The following is a 21,859-nucleotide window of genomic DNA, read 5'->3' on the forward strand; positions in this document are numbered from 1 at the left end:
GATTGTATTAGTTTTGAATATCTGGATGACTCTTTTCTAATCTGGGGATAGTTTTCGTGTTCCACATGATGAACTGATTCGAATATTAGTGATTTACCTCATGGTGGTTATAAGACCTATCGTATCGGATGAAGGACGCATGTACAGTAATGATCTATCTTGAGGATATATCGTATTTTTAGTGAATCCTTAATTATTAATTATTATTAAATATTGTCACAATGAAATCTATCACGTGTTGAGTTGTTCTGTACTGTCGACCGTCGTTCCACGAAGGCGTCGTCTGGCTATCACAACAACAACAACAAGGACGTGTTGTCTTCTCCATGAAAAAGGCTCGGGTCCTTGCAAACAAGAAAGAAAAAGGAATCGGGTGGTGCGTCTTAAACTACTAAGAAAAATCTGACAACATCGTATATCTTCCCTTCTCTGACCTAACCAGTAAACAACGCAGCTCGCAGCGCGTAATCGCTGTCCTCGTTGTGTCGCACGTTTTCCTCCGATGATACAGTGCGAAGTGTGCAGTGGTACCAGCAACGAACATGTCCATGCTGGCTTCTAACTACCACATGACCACACAAGTCCAAGCCGGCACGAAACACTAAACAAGGTACGCGTGTATCTCGTGGGATGTGGAGAGATAATGTCGATTAGACCTATGTCGTCAAGAAAAAATATGGATGAGCCGTGAAGCAGAGGAAGCTGCGTTTAAGAGGCACGATTGAGGTCGTCGCCAAACAAGCCCGACCTCAAACGAACTCTGTTTTTCGTGCAAGTAACCACCGCGTTTCTTGCAAGAGGCAGCAGGGGTAGCCGGTAAGCTAACCCAGGCCTCCCTGAAGGAGCTGTCTTTGCCAAGCATCTAGATATATATTGATAGACAAGTGTCGCCGAAGGATCCCATATATTGTCAGGAGGAGAGTTGAGACGAGCTGCATCCTCCGGTTCTCCTTCTCAAGTTCTGTGGCTCTGAGCAGCGAAGGATACGTCTTCGAGGTATTCTTCGAGCTTGCCTGCTTCTCCGATCGACCTCGCCGGCCGCCGATGCGAAGAAGCAAATCGTGCTTGTGCTGTGTGCCCATGGGAACGGCGGCGCTGCCCATTGAGACGCCCTTCGCTCTTCCGGCTGCGCTGCCGTCGTGGCCCGCGTCAGGTACATGTTCATAAGTCCATTCCTTGCATTTCTGTTTCTTCTGAGAAATTCGATGAATGAATACTTAATTTGCTAATAAATTTGAGTTTGCTACTTTCTAACTTGGTTGTCTGATCAGGCGACCAGTAGAAAATATGTCCTCCTGGGGCTGTTTTGCATGCATGGATTGTCGGATTGAGCAAATTCGGAATGCATGTTCCTGTCTGGGTCATGCTATGTTTTGCACATAGGCTGTTTCTGTGGCCTCTCGTTTCTAGAGGACTGCCCCTGTAGAAACATAGACAGAAAAAAAGCACACATGTCAAATGCCATCTTTAAGCTTTAGGTAGAGGTAGCTTGCCTGCAATTACGTCAAAGAACATACTTTGCTAAATTCACGAGTGTTTGGAACATAACAAGACAAGGACAAATTCTAAATGTCACCCTTTGTTTTCATGCTAGAATTGCTCTATGTTGTTTGGAACATAACAAGATTAGCACAAGTTCTAAAGCATACATGATCAAATGAGAACACGGATAAGCCCAAACCAGCATAATCTTGACCCTTTATCAAGTCAAAGTTGCTTTGAAGTTATGCATATCTCAATTCGGATCAGCAAAGCTCAAGAAGCTTTCTGCTCTTGTGTTGGTAGGAATTATATATGCCACACAGGATATTTTTCCCTGTTTCCTCAACCATATTGCAACCAGCCTTTTTACATTTTTCAGCTTTGCTAAATTTCAATCGTTGGGAAATTTGTCTATCTCCGAATCACCTATAAAATTTAACACTAAGCTTAAACTTGCAGTCCATGATATGCAATTTTAGTAAATATTGAATACTGCATACAGAAAAAAAAACACGTGTGATTTCTAGTGGTTGAAAAGAAGTGATTGAAAAGTAACAACATTTCAGCCATATTGACCATCACAATGATCTGAAATTTACCTTTGTTTGTCTGCTCTGAAACATTTCTGGCTCACCGGTGGCACTGCTGTTTCAGTTTCAGATGGAGGATTTGCAAAGGGCAGCATAGACCTTGGAGGCCTAGAGGTGCGCCAGGTCACCACATTCGCCAAGGTCTGGTCCACCGCGCAAGGCGGTCAAGACGGCGTCGGCGCCACCTTCTTCAAGCCGTCGCCGGTCCCTGCCGGCTTCTCCATGCTCGGGCACTACGCACAACCCAACAACCGGCCGCTCTTCGGCCACGTCCTCGTCGGTCGGGACACTTCCGGCACGGGAGCACTCCTTGCCGCGCCCGTGGACTATACCCTCGTCTGGTCCAGCCCGGACGGCACCGGCTTCTTTTGGCTCCCCACGGCGCCCGAAGGTTACAAGGCGGTTGGCGCGGTGGTCGCGACCACGTCGGACAAGCCTTCGCTCGACGAGGTCCGGTGCGTCCGCGCTGACTTCACGGACGCGTGCGAGTCCGAGGAGTCGGTGTGGAGCAGCGACAAGGATGGCTTCAGCGCTGCCACCCTGAGGCCGGCGGTCCGTGGCATCGACGCCCGCGGCGTGCACACCGGCACATTCATCGCTCAGAGCAGCGCGATGCCGGCGAGCGCCTCAACGTTGGCGTGTCTGAAGAATAACAGCCCGAGTTACACGTCCGGCATGCCTGACCTGCCCCAGGTGAACGCCATCCTTGCGGCCTACGCGCCGCAGGTGTACCTGCACCCGGACGAGCCCTACTTCCCTTCGTCGGTGACGTGGTTCTTCGAGAACGGCTCCCTGCTGTACCAGAAGGGCAACCAGAGCCCGACGTCTGTGGCCGCCGACGGGTCGAACCTCCCGCAAGGTGGCGGCAACGACGGCGGGTACTGGCTCGACCTGCCGGTGGACAAGAACCAGAAGGAGAAGGTCAAGAAGGGCGACCTCGCCAGCGCGAAGGCATACGTGCAGGCGAAGCCGATGCTCGGTGGGACGGCGACCGACCTCGTGGTGTGGTTCTTCTACCCGTTCAACGGGCCGGCACGGGCCAAGGTTGGCCTCCTCACGATCCCGCTCGGCAAGATTGGCGAGCACGTCGGCGACTGGGAGCACCTCACGCTGCGCGTGAGCAACTTCTCCGGCGAGCTCCTCCGGATGTACTTCTCGCAGCACAGCGCGGGCACCTGGGTGGACGCGTCGCAGCTCGAGTACCTCGACAACAGGCCGGTGGCGTACGCGTCACTGCACGGGCACGCGTTCTACCCGAGGGCGGGGCTGGTGCTGCAGGGGGACTCGAGGCTCGGGGTCGGGATCCGGAACGACTGCGCCAGGGGGAGCAGGCTGGACACCAGCGGCGCCGGGCGGTGCGAGGTGGTGTCGGCGGAGTACCTCGAAGCGGCCGTGGCCGAGCCGGCGTGGCTCGGGTTCGAGCGCGAGTGGGGGCCGAGGGAGGAGTACGACATCGGGCGCGAGATCAACCGCGCCGCGCGGATCCTGCCGCGCGCGGTGCGGGAGCGGCTGAGCCAGCTGGTGAACAAGCTGTTCGTCGGGGAAGGGCCGACGGGGCCCAAGATGCATGGCAACTGGAGAAACGACGAGAAGGAGTCATGAGCCCTTGGCGAGCGACGACCCTTGCATGACACCGTTCCTAACGTCACCTACTCGCTGACCGTACGATTCATGAGGTATATGCCGATCAGACGGTTAGGGATCGATGGGGCACTCGTGTAAAGGTTTGCTGGGGATTAGTAAAGGCTGTTTCATACGCACGTAGCGTGGATATTGTTGTTTGTAAATGTTCATATATTGTGTTAGATCTCAAATCATATGTACGTGTGACTTATCTTGTTTGTCTATTTTTCTTACTTGATATTTATCTATTTATTATTATTTTTATTTTTTTATTTTTTTATTATTTTAATATAAATCTTAATATAAATAAAAAATCTTGATAAAACATACATGGTAGTGAAAATTTCCTATTGGTATTCGACTATGGCATTGTTTCGCTTGGTGTCGTTTAAGTGTAACTGAAATCTGCATGTGCAAGTACAAGTTTGACAAGCTCATCAATTTGTTGTCAATGCCGTGCATGTTTCTTCGAGAATAGAAGCTTTGTCTTTCGTCCAGGGCGAGACCTGAAATAGCTTTGGGCAATTTCAACTCTGTGCTTCGTTTAGTGTTCGTTTCACTGACGTGGCACAGACATGGCGGTGGTTTTGACACGTGGACTGGTTTTCGCTGACATGGCAACAATAAGAGGAACAATAAATAAATCAGCCATTAAAAGAATGGTGGCCCCATATGTCAGTCTCTGTTTCCTTCTTCTTTCTATCGTCCTCCCATTCGTTCTCTCTCCCCGTCGCCTGAGCGGACTGCTCGAGCCCGGTCACAATCCCGGCCCGGGAGAGATCCAACAGTGAGCTCGGCAGAAGGTGCAAGATGTTCCGTTCCGACTCAACTGAAACCAACAGAGCATCGGAGTCTGAAACCAACAGAGGATCGGAGAATTAGCAAGCCCGCCAAATCACGTAAGTAATCAGTAGTAACAATCTTGGATTATACCTCTTCTGAAAGATTTTTTTCTTAATACGAAAATAATTTCTATATAAAATATGATGAACTATTGATAATGTCGGCATATGACTTATTTATCCTAGATAAGCACATGGCTTATTTACTCTACGTAGATTGTAAAACTTGGCATATCGGGTTAAGGGCACGTGTATGATAAATATCTATTATAAGAATATATCATATTTATAATAAATACATAATTATTAATCACACATCCTCATCCGCTAGTCCTTATATGCTTAGAAGAGGATAACTGAATTACATCAAGAATTCGATCTTACTATAACTCACTTACACGGAAATATTCCAGAAACAATGTTATTCCTGATCAGAAATAATATTTCCGACTAAATAGAATCTTTTCTAATCAAAGAATTCCTCTACCTGAATAGAGTTCTGAGGCTACCTAACTGGGAAATTACTTTGGACCGCAGAAATCCAAAAGTCATCTTCTTTTATGTCGCATAAGGCCATCTCCAGTAGATATTCTAAAAATTTATCCCCTATAACACTATTACAGTATCCCCTAACACTATTACAACATCCTCTATTTTTTTCATCTCTAACAGCTACCTTATTTCCTACCTTCTATTACTCTCCTCCTCTCTCCGAACCCACAGGCATACACTGCGAACAGTAATACGGATCTCTATTTCCATCGGTAAACTTGCCATTCTCCTGGTGCTACAGTGTCTCGCCCTTATCACTGTAGCATCAGATACGGGTGCTGCTGGAGTGGCTCTCCTGGCTTTCGATCGGTAATTTCTGGCAGCACAATATTTTGCCGATCGAATAAAGATCTTGCTGGAGCTGGCCTAAGAAAATATTGTATTAAATGCTCATAACTTCCATGGAGAGTTGAAATGATGTATTCCCTCCGATTGCAAATGTAGGTCGTTTTAGACTTGTGTATAAGGATTAAGAAAGTAGATCAAATGACCTTATTGCCTTTTATTTATTCTGTATTGAAAAAGATAACTTATTAACTTGTGAGAGTGGTAGCATTTATTGAACAAGGGAAAGAAAAGAACGAAAGAGAAAAAATTGCATAGAAGTTCGAGAATAACTTATATTTAGAGAATAGTTGAGGAAGCTAAAACGACCTATATTTGCAATCAGAGAGAGTATAAGACTACTTACAATGTTAAAGCTCTAGCACGATTTCTTATATTGTCACATCACGTTAATACAGCAGTAAACACTTCTCTTTCAGTGTATTGTTTATATAGCTTGCCCACCTAATAAATATCTCTCCCTTATAATTTAAGATAACAGAAACAATATACTAGAAGATGAGTGTTTACTTATATCAATATGATGTGACAATATAAAAAACCGTGCTAAAGTTTTAGCATTGGGCAGTCTAAGAGGTGTTTCGGAAGTCGAAACACCGCAGCCACCGTCTGTTACCGAACAATCGCAAGGCCTCCTTTTTCTTGTATAAACGTGAGAGGACGCGGACCTTATCTCCTCCGCGCTCCTACACTCTCAGACTCCTCGCCTTCCGGCAAAAAAGCCTTTCCTTTTCCTTCGATCTTCAACCTACAATCTCCTCTCCCTCAGCCCAAGCAATGGCTTCTTCTGCCTCCTCTTCCCCATCCTCGCCCTTCCTTCTGTCAGGCTCTCTACTGCCCTCGTCGGTTCCCTGGCGGTCATCCTTCCGGTCACCGTGATCTCCTCCTCTGAGGAGTTGGCGGGGGATTCAGACTAGTGGTGTACGTACGATGGAGCAGGCACCGCTATTTAGGCACCATATGCATGGAAGTTTCATATATATGCAGGAACCATAGCTATATTTAGCTATCACTAGATTGTACAGATGGAATATGTATGTGACTTGCCCCATGGTACAATTATTTGACTTCTTATATGAGTCTTGCACCGGTGCGCAATGCCCGTGTGAAGCAGACTCGCCAGGTTACTATTTTGGGAGGTGATGCTGAATTTGTCTTCGGGCCGGTGATGTGGTTTTTGGACAAAATGTGGGACGATAAGCACACAATGTTCTTCGGTGCTTTGCGGCTACACGCAAGTGGTACACTTCTGATTTCTCTCTCACGCATGATACAATGTTTTGTACTCAAGATCTGAAGATCAGATGAATAATATGTGTATATCAATACACTTTGGTCCTTGAAAAACAGAGCAAAGAACGAACGGTCATCTTGTTATCGCTGCAGTTTGGACTGATGTATAATTTTGGTTGCAGCGAGGTATTTTCATTGAGTCAGAAATGCTGGTCGTGGCGTTTTATCTCGACGTAGGAACATCTGGATGTATTCTAGACGGGCAGAGGAAACAAACAGGGTAATCCAAAGTTTCCATTTTCACTGAAGTTCAGCTCACAAAAGGTCACGGTGAGTACGTCTGGAGTCCGATTACTCGCCATTTAACCACACAATTAACAAAGAACGCTGCAAAATGCCGTAGTTATCTGATAATAATAAATAGTGAAAGCGTGGCAAGCGAGATGCAAAAACACGTGATGATAGATTGATTTGGCTGGGATCGGCTTATATAGAGTTTACACGGTACAACCACAAAAACAGAAAAGAAGGTATACCTGCATATCCGTTCTGTTATAGATGGAAACCAGAGTTAGCGCTGCGGTTGTTGCCGTATATGCGATGGAGTCGATCCCGGACGTGAGCTGGCGTGATTGCATGGCTCTGTAGCGTATCGCATGCAGCCGTGGTGCAACCGAAGACAGGCACAGGCGGAGGAAGCGGACGAGTCGTCTAACAAATAGGTAGGTAGCTGGATAAAGAGGGACCTAAACGTGAATAAGAACATATCAGAAGTTGGCATCAAAATGCTGCTACCGAGGATGCGAAATGTGACGATCGATCTACGACGTGCCTACGATGTTGAAGTCTAATTCAGTTACTGTCAGTACAAGAACCACGTAAGACCTTTGAACATGAAAATTTCATTAGAGCGTATGGACATATGGTTTATTAGGACTATTTATTTGTGTTAAGATTAGTACTGAAGAGATAGTTTAAAAATTATAAAATATATGAGAAAATTAATGAATAAATAAGAATTAGATGAGAAGAATAAATGACCGAAATAGAATGTACGTGGGCAAGAACTTACGGAGTTGTATTTCAACTCTCGGCACTAGCTCATGCGTGCGTGGCGCCACCTTAGCGGCTTGTGTGAGCGTCAAATAATCTCAGCTAGCTGGTCAGTCTTCTCGGGAAATTCCATGGAAACGTTCAAACATTTCCAGCCATCTTCCATCGTGCACGGACGTGAACAGCTAGTGACATCTTCCAATCCACCATTTTTCTACATCCCAATCCTTTCCATGGTTGATCCGTCCACTATAAAATCCAGCTGAAACCATCTCGTCTTTAAGCAGGCCCCCCGCAGCATTCCAATGGCGCCCTCCGTGAACATCTCCGTCCTATTCCTCTTTCTCCTCGCCGCCATCGGCGACGCGGCGATCTTCACCGTGGTGAACCAGTGCCCCTACACTGTGTGGGCCGCCTCCGTGCCGGTGGGCGGCGGGCGGCAGCTCAACCGTGGCGAGGCGTGGACCATCAACGTGCCGGCCGGCACGACGGCGGCGCGCATCTGGGCGCGCACGGGGTGCCGGTTCGACGGGAGCGGCCGCGGCGGGTGCCGCACGGGCGACTGCGGCGGGGTGCTGCAGTGCACGGGCTACGGCCGCGCGCCCAACACGCTGGCCGAGTTCGCGCTCAACCAGTTCTCCAACCTCGACTTCTTCGACATCTCCCTCATCGACGGCTTCAACGTGCCCATGGCCTTCCTCCCCGACGGCGGCTCTGGGTGCAGCCGTGGGCCGCGGTGCGCCGTGGACGTGACGGCGCGGTGCCCCGCCGAGCTGAGGCAGGACGGCGCGTGCAACAACGCGTGCCCCGTGTTCAAGCAGAACGTGTACTGCTGCGTCGGTTCGGCGGCCAACAGCTGCAGGCCAACCAACTACTCGAGGTTCTTCAAGGGGCTCTGCCCCAACGCGTACAGCTACCCCAAGGATGACCCGACCAGCACCTTCACCTGCCCCGCCGGAACCAACTATAGGGTCATCTTCTGCCCGTCCGCCTAAATATGCGAACGTGCTTGTGGAGTAGCCGTGATTACTTCACACTAGAGAGAAATAAACGGGTCGTGTAGCCGCAGCCCATACTTGTACTATCGTAGCTAGTGAAATAATCTTCTCTATCGTATAAAACAAGAGTTCCCATCCTTCACTCTCTACCTGTCTAATAAAAAATCGGATAAACCAATAAAAACTCCTGCAAAATTAAAAAATGAAAAAAGTCGGGCCACTTCGTGCTCCTTCCGCACCCACCCCACCCCACCCCACCCCACCCCACCCTCTCCTCCGTTTCCTGAAGCTGCAGTGACAAACACGTCCTCTTCACCCCACGACGCAAATCGTGTCGTCTTTGACCACCACCGCCTAAACCCTGCACCCTCGTCCGCCATGGCGGATCCATCGCCCATGTCGGCCCCTGCCTCGCCAGCCTGACCAGATCGCCACGGCCTCCGCATCCACCCCATAGAACCCTAACCCTAATCCCCTTCCTCTCCCCACAAATCCCCTCGTCCCCAACCATCTCTGACCTCACCACGGAAGTTGTATTTTTTGTTCTCTTTTCCTGTGGTCTGTTTAGTGGATAAAAAGGTAGAAAAAAAGACAAGCAGTGCTGCTGCAGCGAGCTGAGCGTTGGATGGGAAGTTTGAGAGGGAGTTGTCGGGTTTTGGGTGTAGCGACATTTACCTTTCAATTATGAATGCTATTTTTAAGGCTTTGTGCTGAATGGTGACTTGTGAACATGTGGCTTCGCTCATGATTGTGCTTGAGCTCTTTGCTCCCTTCGATAGAGACAAGTAAACGTAGCGGTTGTTGCTACAGTTTAACTTGTTAAATTTACTATTTTTATCACAATTGTTGATATTTGGTAACTAATCAACATTTAAATGAAGATTTTCTGCTATGGTATATACTTCATTTACATATTGTGGTTCATACGGTTATATTTCTAATAAATTCATCATGCTCATATCATGCATATTATAGCATGTTATTGCATTGAAGCTATATCGCTGTCTTATAGCCGCGACTGTACCGGTACAACATCATACATTGCTATAGTGTGATGTGCAATCTTACGTTGTCAGGTAAGAGTGCAGTAGATCATTTGCATACATATGCATGCCATGAGTATAATCTTTGATATGAGATTTAAATGATTTTTGACTCATGAGAGTCACTTATGGCATGAGATATATTTATGGATGCTACTATAATGTAGTTGGTGAGAATTAATTGTGGATGTCTTATCGTTGTACCATGAGGTTTTAAAACTGATGTTTAATTAACAATAGTTTATTTAACTTGTTAAACAGTTTATTTGCTAATATTTTATCTCACACCCGTATTTTCTTTCCCAGGTCATCCTTGAGCATGCTTGGAAATGGTAGAGCATCACGACACCATTACACAAGCCTTCATGAGTTTTGCTATAAAAAGTTAGGAAAATTTAATAGTTTCTTTCTCTCAGTCATTGAGGACTATATTTTAATGATCATAGATCGTTGTTGGCTTTAGTGAGATTGAGAATTCAAAAGCTAGGTTAATAAAAGATGTTAGTGTGTTATCTTTCATACTGTTTTATTATTTTCTCATATATTATATGTTATATGCTTCTACATAGTCTCTTTTTTCTATTGAGGTGTTACCAGATTTTCTTGTGATTCGGTTAGTCATAGGTGTAGCTTCGTAGCATCCCGGGGTAGTATTCCTGGGGTGTTACATTTCGTGACCTTGAGAGCGAATACGATCGCTTCTTAATACTCAAATAACAATATAATATATATATATATATGAAAAGATGCCTAACAATCTATCACGTGAAAGCTGCAACTAGCGTAAATGGCCGGAACATGTTGTTGCACCTGCGCCACCCGCGTTCGAGCCTCGCTCGACGCTGGTTCTCACCAATTTCATAATCAGAGTCTCCTTATTGTATTTCTAAAAAAATATGCCACGCGCATATGACATAAACATATATAGTAAGTAAATATGTAGATGTAGTTAGAGCCGGATTCAAGGGCGCTCAGACCCCATACTAGCTGGAATGCCATTGAAAAGGAGGTGAAGGAAGCAGGAGAGGAGGTAGAGAAAAAAGACGTGAGCCCCTACATTTTGCTCTTGCGTCCGCCGCTAGAAGTTGCAAGGAAACATTCAGAAATACTAGCAGCATTTTTGCCGCTATCAGCAGCACCGCACCACCGCAGCCATAGGATAACACACCCACGGCTCTCATCACCCGCCTCACTCCCTACCTTCGTCGCATCACCAATGGCGATGGGTGGCTAAAAAAAAAAGAGTCCAATCTCCCCGCACACCCCTCCTCAGTCCCCATGGCTCCCCTCGCCTCCCCTCCTCTCCCCTCACCCGCCCCCGCCCCTCGCTTCCTCGCCGGGCCTCCACGCCTGCCCAGCGCGACGCCGTCCGCGTCCCCGCTGCTCTTCTCCGCCTCCGCCCCCGCCCGCTTCCCCAGTACCCCGCGCTCTCCCCGCAACGCCGCACGCGAGCGCCGGCGCGACACCGTGCGGGTAAGGCCGCCCGATCCCCCGTCTCTAGCTCAGTGCGAGTGCAAGGTTTGGTGGTTTGTCGCGGTGGTTCGGTTCTTGCCGAGGGCCGCAGCGCCGGTGATTGTGCGGCTGCAATTGTGCCAATTGTGTGTGTAGAGCGAGAGATCATGTGGATTAGTGAATACGAACTAGGCACAAGGGGCACGAAGTTGATGATGGCTTATCGATATCATCCACTATTCCAATGTCAGTGTGTCGCACAAGTTCAACTGTTCAAGCAAATTGTGCTGCTCCTTCCTCTTGGTTAGACGACTAGAAACTGTTATATCTGTCACAAGCATAAATTAACCGTTCCTGGCTGCATATATTCCACAACTTTGTTATGGTGCATTGGGGCTTGGAGGAGCATACGATAGTGCTGCTATTTCTGAATGTACGTGTCATATTTGCACGAAAATTTAACCCTGTGCTACATCGTAGTAAAGTTGATAGGGGTACTCATAGAGCCGGAGTTTTACAAGGTGTATTGTTATCAGCTTGAATTTTTTTGTAACCTAATGAAGTTATGACTCAATTGTGCTGAACAATTGGGCCTGGCTGCAGGAGTAGATTTTTAAGTTTCATCTTGACGATGCTTCTAGATTAGAATCATTTGGACAGTACAAACATGGATGCCAATCGGTTTTTTTAGTTACTTGTAGAGTGCAAATGTGGATGTCAATCAATTGGGTCAGTCAGCCATAGTTGGAGGGCATGAAGAAATGCTTTGAGGTTTCCTCCAGACATATATGAGGTGTTTGGTTTGAGAGATCAACCCATCCTAGATGGGATTGTCCATCATGAGATCATCCTATGAATTTTGGTGGGATGACCCCATCCCTCATATTTACATTGACCATGTGCTTATGATGAATGAGGTGATGATGGATCAACCAATTCCATTCATCAAACCAAACAAGTGAGTTAAATTCGGAATTAGGATCGGGTGATCCATCACCACTCCATTTCTCAAACCAAACAGCTCAATAGTCTAGGATTAATTCCTTATATGCCACCAGGATAAACTTATATCCTAGATCTGCCACTGCTAAACCTGATATCCCTTCAATGCCACTGAGTTATTTTTTTTTATCCCCTTTAATGCCATTGCCAGTGGCATTTAAGGGATATCAGGTTTAGCAGTGGCAAATCTTGGATAAAAGTTTATCCCAGTGGCATATAAGCAATCAACCCCAATAGTTTATGGTGTGTTTTTCTCCAAATTGCAACAGGAAGAAATGGTTGTTAGCGCAACGAGAATAGTCTTGAATTCATAATTGATGCAATTGGGACAATTATCATTTGGCAAATCTTTCCTGGTGATGGGAGCCATTTAACGAGATACAATCATAGCCTATACTTATATCTATTGAATATAGAAAATGCTGACAGTCAGGTCCCAATAATCGATCTGTATAGACAGGATTTTGGTCAAGGATGGAATCATGTAGAATTTAATTTGGTTTGCGGCGCACTTGAGAAACTCCTAGTCTGTATATATATTTGTTCATTGTTTCCCTCATTTCCTCAGCAGTCTGGTCATTACTTTGACTGCAATACTGAAACTGTGTTACATTGTTACTAGATAGAGAACCCAAAGCACCTTGGAAAGTACCTAATCCAAATTGGAATTGGCACATGGGCTAATTTGGGATATCACAAGTATAATGGATATGACTACCTTTGCACTGTATTGTGTGGCTTAAAGACATTATTCATGAGAAATATAAACGAATGAACTCATCATTGTAATTACTCAGGGCATCACTATATTTACCTAAGTAAACTATGTGCATCTTGTTGTATAGTATTAACACATTGATTTTTTCACTTGGTCCTTGTACAGGCATGCTCTCAAGCTGATTCTGCTGCTGCTGCACCAGCTCCGTTCTCAAAGACACTGTCAGACCTCAAGGATTCCTGCTGGAGATTTCTGAGGCCACATACAATTCGAGGAACTGCTTTGGGATCCATGTACTATTTTACTGTTTTTATATTATTACTATCTTTTTTGGTTCGTGTGGCTCTTGTTGGGTTTCATCTCTAGCCTACCCCGAACTAAAGGTTTTGCTGCTGCTGCTTTTGGATCCATGTGAAGTTCTTGTTCTATTGTTGGATTTTGTATTGTTAATTAGTTTATAGTTTTTCTTTTGGTACTGATATCATTGTGTTGATGACTTAATGCAGAGCTTTGGTTTCTAGAGCCTTGATAGAGAATTCCCATCTGATAAATTGGTGGTTGGTATTCAAAGCATTCTATGGGCTTGTAGCGTTAATCTGCGGCAATGGTTACATAGTTGGGATTAATCAGATCTACGACATAGCTATTGACAAGTATGTACAATCCCTCCATGGCTTGGCTTATTGTTAGTATCTCAAATTCAGGTGCTGTTGCGAATTACCATTATAAGTCAAATATTTCCAACAAATCTACATCTGGCATTTCTGATTTTATGCTATTGAGCAGGGTAAACAAGCCATATTTACCCATTGCTGCCGGTGATCTCTCAGTTCAGTCAGCATGGTTGTTGGTAATATTATTCGCAGCTGCAGGATTTTCAATCGTTGTGTCGAACTTTGGGCCTTTCATCACCTCTCTATACTGCCTTGGCCTATTTCTTGGGACTATATATTCGGTTCCTCCATTCAGACTGAAGAGATATCCAGTTGCTGCTTTTCTTATCATTGCAACGGTACTTTTCTCCCCATCCATGCATGTACTTTAGTAACACCATAGATTTTTTTTGTTTGCCTTTTATGTTTTAGTTCATTCTTAACATAATTGATATCGAGTTGCTGCTGATTAGATTATGCTTGGTAAAATTAAAATTAGTGTGAAAAGGAAGATATCTCAGAACTTAGTATGTGCTTCTACAGTCCTAGTTACTTGCAACAGAACACTTAAATCATTTGATTCAATCGTATGAGAACACCTAACTCTTTTGATCCAAATCTTATGGGGCTGACAAAATTGTGAGATATGTCCATGTTACTTGTAGCTGAACTATCCTTTCCAAGTTTTCATGCAACATCCTTAAGAAGACGGAGAGATGGGCCGTAGCAAAAAATAACTTCGTACTGGCAGTGACATCAAATATATTTATTAAGTGTTAACTAAGCATGAATTAGAGCTAACAGTACTATGATTTAATGAACAGGATTGTCTGCGCATGCTTGTGCATGCTGATTTGTTTTCATGAACTTGAGGGGTCCTTATGCGCTGGAGAGAACTCGAGTTTCTAGGATATATGTTTCTTGGTAGAAGAGAAATAAGAATGTGACTAGCAAGTGGCCTCTACCATTTCTCTTGCAATACCAGTTCTTGTAGGGCAAAAAACTTATCAGACCTTCTTAAAAATAATTAAGTACTGCAAGCTTGCCTCAACGTTAAATCTGTTTGTTTGCAAGAAATTTTACTTACCGAGGTAGTTCCGTACTTTCCTTACAACTGCCACCTGATGCACATTTAGAACTTATTATTTCTCTGTGTTATGCTGGATGATTTCGTTTCCTAGATTTCTCATACATTTTACATATCTTTTTGATAAAGCCACCTTTCAAATTTTTTGCTAGGTTCGTGGTTTTCTTCTCAACTTTGGTGTGTACTATGCTACTAGGGCTGCACTAGGTCTTACATTCCAATGGAGGTAAATAGTTGCTGGAAATTTCTGTGGAACTGTTCTTGCATTCAGCATTATATTTGGACATTCCGTACCCCTTGCCTCGTAAAAGTGGTAAAAGTTCTGTTGCGTCTCATTACAGACAAACATTCAGAGATGGTTGGGATGTCTAATGCCATATGATATCTTTCTATCTGCAGCTCTCCTGTTGCTTTCATTACATGCTTCGTGACACTATTTGCTTTGGTCATTGCTATAACCAAAGATCTCCCTGATGTTGAAGGGGATCGCAAGTGAGTTTCTAACTTACATGGTTCTGTAATTGTGGCAACATTTTTTTCTCTGGCAAAAGATCATGCCAATTTGTTGATTGTTTCGGTGCATCACTGCTAGGTACCAAAACTTTGTTTGGGCTGTTTTCTTATGTCTAGGTGGGTGTTTTCTTATGCACATGCATGTGTACACATTGTTGTCAGGGTTCATTGCAGTGTTTGTACTAGGGCCCAAGAAATAATTGGTCAAAGCACCTAGCTATCAACTTGAAGTGGTAAAACAGACAATAATATTGTGATCATGTGACCTTTGTGTTATATTTCTCCAAGGTATGCCAGTGGCCTGAGTCAGGATGGTTTGAATCTGTCTAAAATAAGCAAGTATAGTATTTGAAAACATTCCCAAAGAAAAGAAAAAGGGCTGAAACTTGCAGGTATTGCACTGTGAGTGAATTATGTGTTCTAAGTTAGTTATGGGTCGGCTTTCACTTCAGTAGCAACTGGCAGCAGCCTAAGCCAGTTTTATTCACTATTCAGCCGTTTAGAAGAAATATCAGTGTTTGAATTACTGACATTCTACTTTAATTATTGTCCCCACCAGGTACCAAATATCAACTTTGGCAACAAAGCTAGGTGTCAGAAACATTGCCTTCCTTGGCTCTGGTTTGTTGGTAGTAAACTATATTGCGGCTATTGTTGTCGCTTTTCTCATGCCTCAGGTTACCTTACTACTACTTCTAACCTTCCTTTTAGCTTCTTCTTTCATTCCGGTTAGAGAGAGACAAACACAACAAGTGCTGTACATAATGTGCACTTTACTGGCACTGTCTACAGTACCTTGTTGTTTACAGATATCACTAATTCAACTGCAGTAGAGGCTTATATGATAGAAACAACATAAGGACAATACTAGTAAAAGTTAGGATCACCCATTAGTCCATTACTGCTATACATTTCCATAAATAGTGTTAGGACTTGGGAAATGCCAAACCACCTGTACATGTAGGTATATGCACTATCTTAGACTTCAAAGCGCATCAAGATTTGTGCAAGGATATTTCAATGATTAGCAGACAAGATGGTGGTTTGAATTTTCAAAGTTAGCATCAATCTCGAGGCATGTTTGATTATGATGAGTGTACATGTACCCACAAGTATTTGTTGGAATCCAGAGTCTTCCTCTACTTCACGCCACGCATCCTGTCAAATATATGACCTTATATCCCATTCTGCCACTTCTCCATGGTTAATTGTTCACATTATTTTTAACATTCCCCAGCTTCGTTATTTATTTATATCCATGCTGTAACATGCATTCGTGTTAGTGATGATTTATCACTGTAATTTTGTGCAACTGTTGTTCAGTATGCAGAATCGTCATACAGAATTGAGCATGCAAATTATTTATCCTAGAGATAACTATTCTGTTCATTGGATTTTTTAGAACATTATGCATGGTTCAATGCAAGCGGTGTTACCTGGCTCCCTTTTGCATTAATGATGCTGTTCTAATTTGCAGGCTTTCAGGCGTACTGTAATGGTTCCTGTGCATGCTGTCCTTGCTGCTGGTTTAATTTTCCAGGTAAACACATTGCCTGCTACGGACAATCGATCCTACAGCTTCCATGCTCTTAACTGTTCGATGCAATCCTATGTGATTAGCGAATCAGACTAAAGTGTATTGTTACCTTACTTCATAGACTGTGCCTTGTATTATTACTTAACTATTTATTTTTGGATGGACTATATGGAATTTCATAGTTAAGATCGTAGGTTGTGGGGCTTAAAGTGCAGTGGTCGAAACACTAGAGATACTCCTTAAGCAAGGCTGCACATAAACTTCAAGAGGAACTATGAGTTCTATTGAATAACGATCAACAAATTCATTCACAGCTAGTATGTGTTCATACTTGTATAGCACATGTGTTTAAATTCTAACTTGTTTATTCTCTTCCATGATGTCAGACATGGGTTCTGGAGCAAGCAAAGTACAGTAAGGTGAAGTTTTCAACCTAAATTATTCACAGCTAAGTGTATGGATAAAATTCTTAAAAGAAGAAGACTTTAGTAGCAGAGTTTTTTGCATGTGTTCAGGTTACTTTACTCAGACAAGTAGTTTCCGTTATTTTTTTTTTTGAAGAACAGTTTCCGTTGTATATTGTTTAATGCAATCTCAAAGGTGTAAGATCTTTTATTCTTTTGGGAGGAAACATGACTGCAGTGCCTTAGACATGGAAATACGGTTATACGGCTAACATAAGTAAAAAAGAACTTTCAAACTGCCATGTAGGATGGCACAATTGATGTTACAATTGTTCTTGACTTCCAAATACTGGTTTACACGTTTCTTTTTGGAAGATCACTTGCAAAATTAAAGTAGTTGTGATAGGGGCATAAGCTTATGAGAAAAATATGTTTTTTCATTCAAAGACCACTTGCGCTACCTTGTTTCTGATATAGATGATCTGCCTTCATCTGTTTGCAGGATGCTATTCCGCAGTACTACCGGTTCATTTGGAATCTCTTTTATGCTGAATATATCTTCTTCCCTTTAATATAGAGAGGTAGAGGTATCGTTCCTGTTCAGCATTCAGCCCTATTTTTTCTAAGTCTGTTTACTTCCCATATTTATTTGATTTATTTGCATAAAAATTGTCAGACCTGGCAGTCCAGCATCGGCGACAGCCTAAATGACGGGAGAACCAAAACTGTAAGAACTTGGCAAAAACAGGGAGTCAAACTATATGCCAGCCAAGGGAAGATAACTAGTAGGTAGTTTTTTTTTTGTACCTATGAAGCGTAAGCATTGTTGTGCATATCTTGATTTGGAGGCAATAAAGCAGTGATGCTACAAGGATCCTGAAGGTGTTCTAGGATCTGTGGAAGCTGGCTCTGATGAGTTACTGTTGTATCCAATAGAAATAATTCTCTGTAGGGTCTTAGGTCTTGTTTGGGAGGGCTTTAACATAGGTTGGAAGTCCATGGAAGTTTACGCTCCTATCTGAAACAAGTAGTGCTGGAACGGTCAATATGAGGAAGTTTTTTTTCCTGCCCGTTTCGTTTTAAAAAAATGAAGCTTCTTTTTATACTGCTGCTCAAGGTTAAGCTCTCATTAACAGACTAGGGATTAAAGTATACTCTTGCTGCATATATTTCTTGAGCTTCAGCGTATGCATTATCATCAGTCCTTTTGTTCTCAAACACTAGAAACTTTGCCACGTGCATACTTGTAAACTTGTAAATTCTCTTACAACAAGCTTATATACTGCTGAACTTTCTAGCCTGACGGAATCGTTTTAAACGTGATGTCTAACTTGTTACATGTCCTAGAGGACCATTTTTTTTCTTCCTTCTCAATTGCATGGACCAGCTACTTCAATCGAAGTCCTAGAGTACGATCGAAATAAGGTGAAGGGCCCTGTGGTAGCACGGTGCACGCGCGGTCATCGCCTCGCGGGGGGCTCCGCCGCCTGCGCCCCGTGCAACAACGCCCGCCGCCGCCCGGAGCAACGCGTGACGAGACGGCCGCTCACGTGCAAGCTTCTGGGGGGAAACGCGCGCTTCGCTCCCATGCCGGCGAACGGGCAAAGGCACCGTGCGCGCCACGCGGCGGCGGCACGGTCATTGAGGGCGGGCGGAGTTCCCGACCGGCCCCTGCCGGTTTGGTCCCGCGTGATGACGCGCGTGGGGGAACGGATTCGTTTCGCTGGCCCCGCCGACAGCGACCGCGTCGCCGGGTAGTTGCCAGCGCCCGGCGAAGCTAGAGCTTTAAAAACCCGATAACATATTTAAACTTAGATGGTGTATATATTTGAGACTAAATGATACATAAGATTTGAAATTTAAAATTGCTAATAACTAAGATTTTTTTATAATACTAGTACACTCAGTTGGCTACTGTAGCTTTGCCCCTACCCGGCCAGCAGCCATCAACACACGACTGGGGGACACGGTTCATCTGCATTAATGATGATTACTGTTCACACAGTAATATATGTTTGTTGCTACAGTCCTCTATATTAATTAATCATTGTTTACTGTGGATTACTATAGCAGCGGTGTTGAACTAGACTGTAGCACATGTTCGTACTGTAGCATGACTATACGGGTTGATCCAATCCTCGCCCTGTGCACCCACTGTAGCTCTTTGCAGTTGCTGGTGATACTACAGAGGATTCCGATCGTACGGCCGGCCGCAGCTACTGCACGTCCACTGCCCCTCCGCCCGGCAGATCCGAGGATACAACCGACCGTTTTCGCCATTTTCTCTCGATCTTACTCCTACCTCGTTGAACGAACGCGTAGCCCGTGGAAACGAAAAGCTGGTGAGAGTTGGGGCCACCGTGAAAACGGGCACGCATCCGTGTGAGACGCCGGTGCCAAATCCCAAATGCACGTGTGACGCACAGCGACAGCAGGTGTTGGGCCATGATTCCCGTGATACTGTGCGCGAGGCAACGTTACGGCCTCGGTGACAGTGGTTCTCGTACTCGGAGAATCATAAACTCAGTTCGCGAGTACCAACAACGTAGGACAAGTTCGGCTTGATGTACCGATTTCTGATAGGAAACAAGAACGAGCTGCTCTGCAACAGTTCCTTTTTTAACAATATTTGCTACAGTTCTTAGGAAAATTGAGTATATATCTCATAGGTGATCAAACTCTGATATTATATCCGTAGTTGATCATTCTTTAATCATGTCTTATAAATAAGAAAGGTAAAGGATAAATTTTATTACAAACTATTCTATGTGCGATATATAATTAAATGATGATTAACTTTAGATATATTATAAAAATTTGATTAATTTTGGGACATATGATCAAGTTTCCACAGTTCTTTGGTCCAGTACTACTTCAATGGTATTTATTCAGATTTGCAGAGGTTAACGTCTGTCATGTGGGGCAGAAATTTGGAGCTCGGTGTGATTGGTACTGGGGCTACTTTTCCATCTCATCATGCTATCCGGCTACTTTTCATCTCAAAAGCGGGAAAGTAACATGGGCGAAACTATTTGAATTCACATGCTCATAGGCACCAAATATCCAAAGAGTTCACATAACATTTATCTTATTTTTCCACTTCTCTTCCAGCGAAAGTGACAAACTTTATCTACTAGTTGCTCATTTCCACGGCAGTTCAGCGCGTATATCAAAAATGTATTTTGTGAATTCAGAGAGGGCATGCTTGCCAACAATACCAATAAAAATGTATTTTCTGTATGGAAGCTACTTTGAAGAGTAGATCTGCGTATGAACAGGTCCCATGTGTCCTTGGACACTTATATAGAAAATGTCGACTCATCATATCCTGGGGTTGAAGAAGGTCCAGGGTGATAGGTTAATCAAAGTACACTTTCCGAAATCTCCATTTTGTGTGTACCTGCACATGCATTGGGGGGACCGGACAGGGTTTTACAATCAGTTTTAGAAATTACATTGCTAGTGCCAGGGAAGTGCCGTTCATGAACAGAAAAAATGGGAGCGTCTCCTGAAAAAAATGCTCGTATTCTAAGTAGTCAATTAATCGGTGGAGTAGATCCGTTCCCAGAAAAGAAAGAATAGAAAGGAAAAAAAATACACGACATGGTGATGAATCGATCACTACTACATGTACAAACTGTTTGTAGGACTTTACAACCAGGAGATCATATAGTTTGAATCACTTAATTAGTGACCCACTTATAAATCGAAGGGTTTAAAACACTTGATTGTAATAGAGTTGTACAAATAGGTTGCACATAAAGTATTTTTGTGTTTAATCCTTCTATTTCGCATCTTCTTTGGGGCATGATAAGGTATAAGTGTATAACAACTGTGGGGCTACTTCGAAAAGTTCTGGGTAAATCCTAGTTCTATTTCAAGAATTTAAAGGGACCTCGCAGGTATATCAAAAAATAGTTCAATTTTAGCACAATATGCCTTTTCACGTTGCAATTATATGCTTGTTGTTACCATCAAAACACTTATTTTCCTGGTCCGTTACATGCTTGTTGGTACTACATTAGGAATGCTTAAGGCTGAGGTCGGGGATGACATTAGGAACTCGTGGATAACCTCCTCCTTCAATCTCCGGCCTCCGTTGAGCTCGAGGTGGAGAAATGGTGGGGAATCCCCCCCTCTCTCTCTCAAGTGGGGAAGAAATGAATAAGCGAGGAAGTGAGAGGTGATCGATGGGGTCTGAAGTGACCGCTCTGAGTCCTGGCGGTCAGACCGTAGGCTAAGACTATATGCTGAAAGCCTTTATTTTTTTTTTCCCGTTTCTTCCTATTATTTTCCTTATCATTCTTAAATGGCTTTGGGCTTCCTAATCATTTATAAATATTTTTCACTTATAACTATATATGGTGGAAACATGCATTGATAAATTACATAACGTTTCCAATATATTTTTGAATACTTAAAATAAAACCAAATATATAAAGCATGATGTCATGATGTATATACATGCTTGATAATTAGGTTAGAGTTTTTAGAGTGTGACAACAATAGAACCCATTTCCATTAACAAAGTAACAGAACATCATCAATACATAGTTCTGTACATTTTGAGACCGAAATAGATGGAACAGCTAGTACAGAGACACCGGAGAAGCGTAACAGAAAATATAGTCTAAACGATAGACAAGGCACCACATATCTAGTAATTATCTAGCATAACTAGATGATCAACATCTGAGATATAGATTGTAACAGGTTATAGACGCTACGGATC

At 43.9% G+C, this 21,859-nt stretch overlaps 3 protein-coding genes across 5 annotated transcripts; all 3 read left to right on the forward strand.

Moving 5' to 3' along the window:
- The first annotated feature begins 312 nt into the window (after positions 1-312).
- On the forward strand, positions 313-3,912 carry LOC133891696 (hypothetical protein At1g04090-like). The gene is made up of 2 exons (XM_062332431.1): positions 313-1,153; positions 2,137-3,912. The coding sequence occupies exons 1-2, from the start codon at positions 1,045-1,047 to the stop codon at positions 3,672-3,674; spliced, it is 1,647 nt and encodes a 548-aa protein (XP_062188415.1). The 5' UTR covers positions 313-1,044; the 3' UTR covers positions 3,675-3,912.
- A 4,079-nt stretch (positions 3,913-7,991) lies between these two features.
- LOC133890844 (alpha-amylase/trypsin inhibitor) lies at positions 7,992-8,855 on the forward strand. Its single transcript, XM_062331448.1, has one exon. It carries the CDS (start codon positions 8,026-8,028, stop codon positions 8,713-8,715), a length of 690 nt encoding a protein of 229 aa, XP_062187432.1. The 5' UTR covers positions 7,992-8,025; the 3' UTR covers positions 8,716-8,855.
- A 2,075-nt stretch (positions 8,856-10,930) lies between these two features.
- LOC133890768 (probable homogentisate phytyltransferase 2, chloroplastic) lies at positions 10,931-18,430 on the forward strand. 3 transcript variants are annotated; one of them, XM_062331301.1, is made up of 11 exons: positions 10,944-11,234; positions 13,099-13,226; positions 13,440-13,586; positions 13,720-13,945; positions 14,826-14,899; positions 15,073-15,165; positions 15,746-15,863; positions 16,664-16,726; positions 17,110-17,142; positions 17,630-17,714; positions 17,804-18,430. In XM_062331301.1, the coding sequence occupies exons 1-10, from the start codon at positions 11,040-11,042 to the stop codon at positions 17,702-17,704; spliced, it is 1,152 nt and encodes a 383-aa protein (XP_062187285.1). In that variant the 5' UTR covers positions 10,944-11,039; the 3' UTR covers positions 17,705-17,714; positions 17,804-18,430. The 3 variants fall into 3 exon arrangements, with proteins under 3 accessions (XP_062187286.1, XP_062187285.1, XP_062187284.1); XM_062331300.1 differs by having other exon boundaries at positions 17,630-17,708; XM_062331302.1 differs by lacking the exons at positions 15,746-15,863; positions 16,664-16,726; positions 17,110-17,142; positions 17,630-17,714; positions 17,804-18,430 and adding an exon at positions 15,266-15,401 and having other exon boundaries at positions 10,931-11,234.
- The last annotated feature ends 3,429 nt before the right edge of the window (positions 18,431-21,859 follow it).

Source organism: Phragmites australis, chromosome 14 (assembly GCF_958298935.1).
Source record: "Phragmites australis chromosome 14, lpPhrAust1.1, whole genome shotgun sequence".
Taxonomy (NCBI): domain Eukaryota; kingdom Viridiplantae; phylum Streptophyta; class Magnoliopsida; order Poales; family Poaceae; genus Phragmites; species Phragmites australis.